A 10,547-nucleotide genomic window follows, 5' to 3' on the forward strand; every position below is an offset into this window, starting at 1 on the left:
TAAGGCTCAAAATCAACACCCGAAGAAGCCCTAATCACCACATGAACACATGGAGATTAAACAACACACTCCTGAATGATGAATGGGTCAAAAGAGAAATTAAGAAAGAAGAGGAGAAAGAAGGGCTGAAGACAGAAAAGGACAATGCAACACAACAAAACCTCTGGGACATGCTGAAAGCAGTCCTTAGAGGAAATTTTATAGCTCTAAGTGCCTACATCAAAAAATTGGAAAGAACACAAACAAATGACTTAACATTGAAACTCAAGACACTTGAAAAGCAACAACAAATGAAACCCAAACCGAGCAGACAAGAAGAAATAACAAAAATCAGGGCAGAAATTAATGAAATTGAAACAAAGAAAACAATACAAAGAATCAGCAAATCCAAGAGCTGGTTCTTTGAAAAGATAAACAGCACTGACAGACTGCTAGCCCAGTTAACCAAAAGAAAGAAAGAGCACCTCCAAATAAAAAAAATTAACAGACCCCTATCACAGTTAACCAAAAGAAAGAAAGAAAGAACATCTCCAAATCAACAAAATCAGAGATGAAAGGGGAAACACCACAACAGACACCAAAAAGATCCAGAACATTATAAAGGAATGCTTTAAAAACCTATGTTACTAAATTTGAAAACCTAAAAGAAATGGATGCATATCTAAAGGCATGGGAACCACCAAAACTAAACCAAGAAGAGATTACCAGCTTAAACAGACCCATAACACAAAAAGAAATGGAAACAGTAATACAAAACCTCCCGACTAAAAAAAGCCCAGGACCAGATGGATTGACAGCGGAATTCTATCAGACATTTAAAGAAGATCTGAATCCAATACTACTTAATTTATTCAAAAAAATAGTAGAACTGAGAAAATGAAGAGCAGACCCCAATCTTATCCAAAGGAATATAGACAACTATTACCGCTAGATGAAGAACAACTGACCCTCCTAAAACAAAGACCTCTAGATAGGCTGACTAGATTCACCAGAAGGGCAAAAAGGGCAAGTAGTGGGGAATGGCTGTGGCTGCCGACAACACAGCACACAGTAGCAGAGATAGCAGAGTATAAGAGCTCTTGTGCGGGGAGGGAGGCTATGGGAGGATGCTACCTGGGAAGTGGGTGTATAAATAAATAAAAAGAAGAAAAGGAAAAAAAAATTCTTCAAAGTATAAAAATTTGCTCCTTAATAATTAGTAGATGTGAAAAACATTATCATTGGAATCTACCTGATGATTTTATATCCATGCTCAGATGCCAAAGAGCTCAAAAAGTAACCGACTGTCACTAGTAATAATCAGATATATAGATTAGAAACACACGTGCATTTTAGTGTCAACTGTATTAAAAATGAATTTTTCTGTATGAAACTCTGCATTTTAATAATTAAATGGAGATCTTTTTTAAAGTTTAAAACCTCATTTAGTTTTTTGCCTTATAGGGTTTATACAGAGTACAATATTGTATAACTGCATCAATTCAACTGTAAACCTAAAAATTTACAGACAATTTTGAAAGAGATGCATCTTAGCTCTGGAAATTGTTATTGAATATGTCAATGCTATTGTAATAAAATACTTCTTCTAATTATATGGCTATTAAATAATTTTTTTAAAAGTGATCATAACCTGAATAAACCAATAACAACCATCTGCTTGAAAAAAATTAACAAGCATTAAAGGTTTCTTACACTCCATAGTTACTAAGCAGTGGTGTACAAGGGATAAATTAGACATATTAGACCTATCTCTTTGAAGCAGAATTTTCAGTTCATCCGTCTACCAGTACCAGCTATAATGAAAGGTAGCAGGTAAACAAATATCAAGGGAGGAAAAGAATATCTAATAAGGATTAGAAATAGAAGATCTTACCTGGGCAGCATAGGATCAGAAAAAAATAATAAAGGCAAGCACATGAGACAACTGAACAATTTATACTTCATAAAGCAGCATGAAGTACTATGGAAACAATCATATGGAGGTGTTTTATTTTGTTTTTTGAGAGATATTCTCATGTAGTTGAGGTTTGTCTTGAACTTGCTACATAGCTGAGGATGGCCTTGAACTAGTGATTCTCCTGCCACTGCTTTCCAGTGCAGGATTTTAAGAATGCATCAGGATGCCTAGCCAATGTAGAAGATTGGCTACTGTGAGAGAGAAAGATGTTTTAATTTAATGAGTCTACTGGAAGATTATTATTAAGCAGGAGGCAAAAATAAACAAGTATATATAAATGACTTTAATAAAATGGGTAGAATAGTTAGGAATGGAAAGACTAAAATAGACTTGAAGAACAGCAATTTATTATTGTAAAATATAGATGAGAAGATTTAAGGAACAGAAACAAAATGCAATTGGGAGGAATGGAAAAAAAGAGAGATGAGAATCATCTGTAACAAAAAATGAAAAAGCAAAACTTGGAAAAAAACTGGAAACAAATTTAAAAGATGACAAGGAAAAAAGATAACGTTACTTTGGACAAGATGAGTTGATGATTACTGCAAAATATCTACTCAGAGACTTTTAAATTACAGGTGAAGTAATAGTCAGAAATAGAACATTGGCCAAAAGTTCTATAATCAATGCTGACTACATTATTTTATGTTACATGTATTGATTGATTGTGTGTTTGTACACCTACACATACGTGAACATGTGCACCTTTCCCTGCTGAGCCTTAAAAAAACAGAAAAAGAAAATATCTAGGGACAGTAAGAGGGTTCGGGAGGTCAAAGACCTTGCAGTGCATGTATGACAACTTGAGTTTGATCTTCAAGAAAAAACTGACTAGAAAATTGGCCTCTGACCTCATGTGCAATTCAACTTCTCTCTCTCTCTCTCTCTCTCTCTCTCTCTCTCTCTCGCTCTCTCTCACACACACACACACACACAAATAACAGTAGTAGTAGTAATAATAATTATAATAATAAACAAAATATAGGTGTCTAGCTAGTTGGGTCAGCATGTAAAGGTACTTGCTACTCAGCCTGACAATCTGAGTTCCATCCAGGGAACCCACATGATGGAGGAAGAGAACTGTTTCCACATGTTCTTTGACCTCTATGCTCACATATACACACACACCCACAAATAAATGTTAAAAAGAAAAAAACACTTAGGCTAATCAATTTCCTTTTGATACTCAATACATACTATCTTTTTACAATTCTCACGGGCAAAGACAGATATTAAAATACAAAAGTGAGTTTAATTTTTACAAAGGCTACAAATATTTACCATGGTTTTTCCAACTTGATAATTATCAGGATTAATATTTATTCTCCTGAAGAAATCTTGAATGTTAAATTTAGACGGAATAATGCTTCGAGGAAGAAGTACATGGAAGTGGCTCACAAAATCCTGAAAATTAAAAAGAACATGTTATAAAATCACAAATTACATCCTAAACTGACTAAATTATCCTTTTATTAATTGTTTTTTTCATTCTTTTCTTTTCGGTTTTTTGAGATGGGATCTCTCTGAAGCCTCAGCTGACCTGGAACTTGACAAGGCTGGTCTTGTTCTCACAGAGATCAGCCTGCCTCTGACTCCTGAATACTGGGATTAAAGGCATATGCCATGTTTGGCACTTTTTTTTTAATGGCAAGAAAACTTTATTTAAAGCAAAGTAATAGAAAAGATCAGAATACTCTGCAAGAGAGCAGTGGGCCACATGAGTGAAAATACTCAAGGACCTGTTTTCTCATTCTTTTAAAAGTAGAGTGAGGCTTGGCCAGCCATGGAATAGAGATGAGAGGGTGGGTGTGAGAGTAAGCAGTACGTATTATATGCATGTAGGAAACTGTCAAGAATAAAACTTATTAATAAAAAAAAAAGGGTGAAACCAAAGAAATGTTTGTTCATTTTTAAAACACAAGAAAAGGGAATGATACTGAGTTTATATTGTTATTAAATGGAAACTAAATTTTAAAAAGGAAGGCAGAAGGTAACTATTTCTTTTAAGAAAGCTGTATCAAGCCAGATGTGGTGGCACGCACCTTTGATCCCAGCAATCAGGAGCAAAGGCAGCGGATCTCTGTGGGTTCAAGGCCAGCCTGATCTACGTAGCAAATTCCAGGCCAACTGGGGTTCACAGAGACCCTGTCTCAAATTTTCTGAGAGAGTAACAAAAGCAAATGTAGTAGCTATTAGAACATACAGCAAGGTGCTTAGCTGGCATTAGTTACTAGCTGTTAATTTAGGATGTGTTTAAAAAAAAAAAAAGATACAAGAAGATACAGCTGAGAAGGAAGCTAATCTCTACACAGCAAAGGAGTGCTTGGTTCCTCAAAGGCTCCAGACCAGGCAGAGATCTTGAACTCACAGAGATCTGCTTGCCTCTGTCTCCCCAGTGCTGAGATTAAAGGCATGCACCACCACACTTGGCCCAAGTGTTGTGTTGTATATTCTACTTCAAAGACACTGAGTAGCCTCAAGGCTTTTATAATTTTGTATAAAAAAAGGTAGATAGAATGAAAGAATTAAGAGAAATTAACTGATTCCCAAAGAAATAATAAGCAAGAAATGTAGGAATGATTTACTTAGTATGAATATATTTAAATATCATTATAGAAGCATATAACCTGGAAAGAATATTTGGAACTATATCCTGACTGGCGAATTCGAACTGTTTCCAGCATCCCAGTGTACCGAAGCTGTCTTAGTACCAAGGCATCATTGAATCTTAAAGGTAGCTAAAACAAACGAAGAAAAAGATTAGTACATCTCCAAATTAGGATTTGTCTCACAAGCTTAGCTAATGTTTGACTACCTAGAGATTGACTTAGGGTTGTTAAAGATGCAGTTGAGGTAAAGAACAAGCTCACGTCCTATCTAGTAGCTACAGAAAAGCAGACTGTCCAACCCTAGAGTAGTAATGAGGGAGCTCAAATTTTCAGGTTTCTCTAGTTGTGAAGGCAGAAGGCTATAGAAGCTCAAGAGGAATGTAGCTGCCCAGAGAGGTCTCACAGCTCAGTCACTACAAACTCACATTAATGTACTTAAAGAGTTTTTATTTTAGAATTTATGTTGATTAATAAAAGCAGCTAACATTCATTTAGAACTTATCCTAGGGCCTGAACTCTATTCAGTAAAGTCTCAATTAGTAATTGAAACTCAAACTTGTATTTAACTCTGAATAAAATTTTCCTTTTTAACTCATTATCACTAACATATACAAATTACTCAGTATAAGCAGAAACTAAGCACTTCATAGATGCTAAGTATGAATACTTACAAAGGATACCAAGTTAGCACTATAATTACAATAATCATTGCACAATGGAAATATTTAAGACATGGAATAAAGAAGTAATTCAACTATATATATATAAATTTTTTTTTTTTGGTCTTTTTGAAACAGGGTCTCCCTGTAGCCCCAGCTGACCTGGAACTCACTATGTAGACCAGGCTGGCCTTGAACGCACAGAGATCCGCCTGTCTCTGCCTCCTGACAACTATACTTTTAATTGACATTTATTTATTTATTTGTATATGTGTAAGTATCTGTGGACTTGTGCATGCCATGGTACACATGTGGAAGTCAGAAGACAAACAACTTGCAGGGGTGAGTTCTGTTCCTTTCACCAGGTAGGTCCTGGGGATTGAACACAGGTCATCAGGCCTATCACAAAAGTTTTAAATAGCAGAGTTACAGACTGGTTCTTAAAAAATTAAGCAAGATGGGGCTGATTACTCCCACTTAAAAAATTAAGCAAGATGGGGCTGATTACTCCCACAAGTTGTCCTCTGACCTCAGCAGGCTCAAAGGCAAAAAATTTCCAAACATGGAAAATACGAAGCAATTAATTTATAAGATACAGAATAAAATATATATTCAAATAGGAGAGATTAGGTAGCCTTTAGAGCAGCAAAAGTTTGATAGGAACAAACAACAAAAAAAAACCCTCTTTTATTGATGGAATTTCAAGAGATATTAAAATTACCTCAAATTCTAAATGTTGAATCAAATCTATAAACACCTTACTGTGGGGTAAAGGTGGAAATTAGAAAAATAGCTATTGATAACAATTATGCAATGTAATTTTCAATATAAAGGCATGCACAGCTCCTCTGTATTCTCTTCCAACAGAAATCATTAACCTAAGTGATGTACTGTTATTTACAGGACACTTTTACCTTCTCAGCATTAGACCGAATGCATTTTACAAAATATGGTTCTGCTTGACCAAGTGTCTCCATCAGTTTGCTTAATGAAGCCTGCAACACAAAATAAATAATTAGTGTGCTCTCCTAGTCAGAGTTATCAACAAGCGATTTATAAATATAAACAATGGTGTTGGAAAAATATGCAAAAATTTTCAATGCATGTTTCTGGAAAGCAAATTTTATGTATTCCCACTCTGGTTGAATCTAGATTAGCTAAGGCTATGAACTGCAGTTTAATCTTATAGCTGATAGGCTGACAACATAAGAATTACAGATACATCTCAAAATTATCTAAATATAGGATCATGCTTCACTTGTTTGTTTTCAGGTTGACCTATAATAAGCTATGAGTGACCTTAAGCCTGTGATGCTTCTGTGTCAGCCTTCTTGAGTGCTGAGATTACAGGTATGTGCCACCATGCTCTTCTATTTACCCATTTTAAAAATTATTTTTTTAATTTTATGTGTATTAGTGTATTGCCTGCATGTATAGCTGCCATGGGGGTGCTAGGAATAGAACCCAGGTCCTCTTCAAGAGCAGCCAGTGCTCTTTGCTGCTGAGTCATCTCTCCAGTCTAGGTTTTTCTTTTCCTTAATAATTTCTGTAGGCTGAAGAGGGAGCAGATTTTAACGGATTTTAAAATTATCTAGACACCCTCTCTTCTATTCCTGGTGATAGTAATTTCTACCTTTTCTTTCCAGCTCCTCTCTCCTGTTTTCAATTTCACAGAACTCTATTATCTTTTCTTTCTGCTTGCCTTGGGGTTAATATATTCTTTACTTTTTATTTTATTAAGGTAAGAACTTTGATTCTTAACTTACAGTCTATTTCCTTTTTCTTTCTTTCTTTTTTTTTTTTCCTTTTTTTGTCTTTTTGAGACAGGGTTTCCCTGTAGCCCCAGCTGGCCTGGAACTCACTATGTAGACCAGGCTGGCCTCAAACTAAGAGATCCACCTCCCTCTGGCTCCCAAGTGCCAGGATTAAAGGCGTGCACCACCACGCCCAGCTTTTTTTGTCTTTTTGAGACAGGGTCTCTCTGTAGCCCTAGCTGGCCTGGGATTCACTATGTAGACCAGACTGGCCTTGAATTCACAGAGATCCACCAGCCTCTGCCTCCCTAGTGCTGGGATTAAAGGCATGCACCACCACGTCCGGCATATTTCCTTTTTCTAATAAAAGCACTCAATACTTGAAGTTAACTTTGAATTACTGCTTTAGCTGAAATAAGCATATAATGTTACTTAATTCCATCTAAAATATTATGGGGAGAGATGCTGAAGAAATGGTTCAGTGATTAAGAGCACTGGCTGCTCTTGTAAAAGATGGGAATTTAAATCCCAGCACAAACATGGTGGCTAACAACTATCCGTGCTCCAGTTCCAGGGGATTCAATGCCCTCTTCTGGTCTACGCAGGCACTATACAACAAAGGTACTGTTAACATACATGAAAGCATAACACTCATGAACATTTTTTTTAAGTTAAAAAAACGTTTCACAGGGGATAGAGATAGCGCTCAATGGTTAAGAGCACTGCTGCTCTTGCAGAGGACCCAGGCATGTATATTAAGTGCACCCAGGTCATGTAATGCTGGAGGAGGTCAGGAGAGGGCATCAGACTCTCCTGGAACTGGAGTTATGGATGGTTGTTAGCCACCATGTGGGTACTAGAAACCCAGGTCCTCTGCAAGAGCAGCAAGTACTCTTAATTGTTGAGCCATCTCTCCACTCCCTCATTTGCATTTTCTAAATAATCAAAAGTTAACTCATTACCTTTGTAATAAATGGAAAATATATTACAAACACTAAAGACAACTCTCTTATAAAAATTAAATATACATGAATATAAATTGAGACTATCCCACACTCCTGAATTTGGGGGGATTTTTAAGGGACCTGATAGAATTGTAATTTTAACTAAATTTTTATTTCAGTAGATACATAGTACTCTTTAGTTTAAGAATGACATATGTATTCAAAGTATCAATAAAAGATAAAAGGTAACAAAATAAAGGATACCTAACAACTTAATGATTTATTTACCAAAATCATGTCATTAATATCCCTCCTGAAATTCAAGCTCATCAAATTCCCTTTTGATAAGAACCTGAATCCTCATGTTGATTTGTTCCTGAGGTGTTACATGTTAATGAACTAACAGTTGTAACAAATTTTCTTAAGCTCATGTGTAAGAATAAACTTTGGTAATAATTTATAGTGTTTACAAAGAAATGCTTACCACCCTTTTTTTTTTGAGTGGGGGAGGCTAAAACTCATTTATCTTAGTATTTCTAAATCTGCAAAGTAAAGAGTTAGACTCTAAGTGGGAGTCAGGACAGTAACCAGGATTGTGCAAACAGTATTTCTTTTAATTTCACAAGCTAATGTTACTAACCATAATATTACTACTAATGAAGAATTTTTAAAATTCATGGCAGAGATTTCATTATAACCCACTGACTTTCCTTTAAGCTTACTGGTATATCATAAGAAACTTGGCTCTTTGGTCTTGTTCTTTTTCATCCTCCTTTGCTGTGCAAAAGAAAAATATGACTAAATAGCCTTTATTAATAAAAAATTTTCTTTAGGATTATGGTCAGAATCCTCTCAAATAAAATAGCCTTTAAAGTCCACAATCTGAAGGACCATGCTTATAAATCAAAAATACATACAATGATACATCAGTGGATAATTCATACTGAAATATCCTAGTTTATTTGGGGTTTTTCTGTTTGTTTTTTGAGACAAGTCTTATGTAGATCAAGTTGTCTCAAATTTGCTGTGTAGCTAAGGATGACCTTGACTTTCTGATTCTACTGCCTCTACCTTCCAAGTGTGTGTGCCATCACAACAGGCTTTTCAATAAAATGGTTTTAAAAGTAGTATTTAAGAGGGCTAAAAGATACTGGGCGTGGTGGTACACACCTTTAATCCCAGCACTTGGAGGCAGAGTCAGAGGTAGGCAAATCTCTGTACAATCAAGACTAGGCGGGGTTACAGGGAGAACCTGTCTCAACAAGCCCCTCTCCCCGAAAAACTGGGGGAATAAAGATATAGGTCAGTGGTAGAGCACTTGCCTAGTATACCTAGCACTGGGTTCCATTACCAGAACCAATTTTTTTTTTGGTTTTATAAATTTAATGTCCTTGTTTCAATAACCACAATTTATTATTTTTAAAAACATTTTATTTAATATTTTTATTTTATATGTATGTTTGTATTGCCTGCATGTAGGTAAGTGCACCATGTCATGCAATACCCACAGAGAACAGAAGAGGCTGCCGGATCCCCTGGAACTGGAGTAATGGACAGGTGTTAGCTGTCACGTGGGTGCTAGGGTTCGAACTTGGGTCTTCTGCAAGAACAGTTACTGTTCTTAACTGCTGAGCCATCTCTCAAGTCCCTCGAACCATTTTTTTTTTAAAGAGGGTGAGGAGGCAAGCATGGGCACAGGCCTTTAATCCCAGCACTCAGGAGGCAGAGGTTGACCTCTATGAGATTGAGACCAGCCTGATCTACATTATTTCCAGGCCAGCTGGGGCTACAGGGAGACCTTGTTTATAAAAGAAAAAAGAAAAAAAGGCCTGGAGAGATGGCTTACCAGTTAAGAGTACTACTTACTGGCTGCTCTTGAAGTGGACCCAGGTTCAGTTCCCAGCACCCACAAGGCTAACAACCTGTCTGTTTTTTGCTTTTTCTTATACTGTTATTTATTATTTTTATTTTATGTGTATGCGTGTATGCATGTAGGTAAGTGCACCCGTGTTGTGCAATGCCTACGGAGGACACAAGAGGCTGTCGGAGCCCCTGGAACTGGAGTGACGGATAGTTGTTAGCTGCCATGGGGGTGCTGGGATTTGAACCCAAGTCTTCTGCAAGAACAGTGTTCTTGACTGCTGAGCCCTGTTTTTTTAAACAACCCATCTGTAACTCTAGTTCCAGGGGGATCCTATGCTCTCTTCTGGCCTCTATAGACATTGCACACACATGGTGTACTTACAGACATACAGGCAATATGCTCATATATAACAAAAATAAACAAACAAGGGGGCATTGAAACTGTATTAACACAATAGAAAATATTCCAGACAAGGGAGATTTTGGCTAACGGTGAATGGCTTCACAATATAAGCATTACACACAGTAAAATTATGTAAAGCATTAGATTCTATCAGACTTTCAGGGATAAGTGACAAAAATATAAGAGGTAATTAGAAAAGGAACATAATGTTCTGTGTGGACAAAACTAAAACACACAAAAACCCCGAACAGCAGCATGGGGTTTAACAAGGGGGGAGAGAGAGAGAGAGAGAGAGAGAGAGAGAGAGAGAGAGAGAGAGAGAGAGAGAGAGAGCGGCGAGATAAAAAAAAACGAGGGG

At 36.5% G+C, this 10,547-nt stretch overlaps 1 protein-coding gene across 6 annotated transcripts in view; it reads right to left on the reverse strand.

Moving 5' to 3' along the window:
• Myo9a (myosin IXA) overlaps nt 1–10,547 on the reverse strand; it is a 269,269-nt gene that overhangs the window by 91,803 nt on the left and 166,919 nt on the right. For all 6 annotated transcript variants that reach the window (XM_029565051.1, XM_029565050.1, XM_029565049.1 and 3 more), the window contains exons 20-22: nt 6,140–6,220; nt 4,585–4,695; nt 3,239–3,361 (exon numbers count right to left, since the gene is read on the reverse strand). In XM_029565051.1, the coding sequence (XP_029420911.1) occupies nt 3,239–3,361; nt 4,585–4,695; nt 6,140–6,220 (315 nt within the window). The remainder of the gene's footprint in view (nt 1–3,238; nt 3,362–4,584; nt 4,696–6,139; nt 6,221–10,547) is intronic.

The sequence above is a fragment of the Nannospalax galili genome, unplaced genomic scaffold (genome assembly GCF_000622305.1).
Source record: "Nannospalax galili isolate Female #2095 unplaced genomic scaffold, S.galili_v1.0 scaffold54, whole genome shotgun sequence".
Taxonomy (NCBI): domain Eukaryota; kingdom Metazoa; phylum Chordata; class Mammalia; order Rodentia; family Spalacidae; genus Nannospalax; species Nannospalax galili.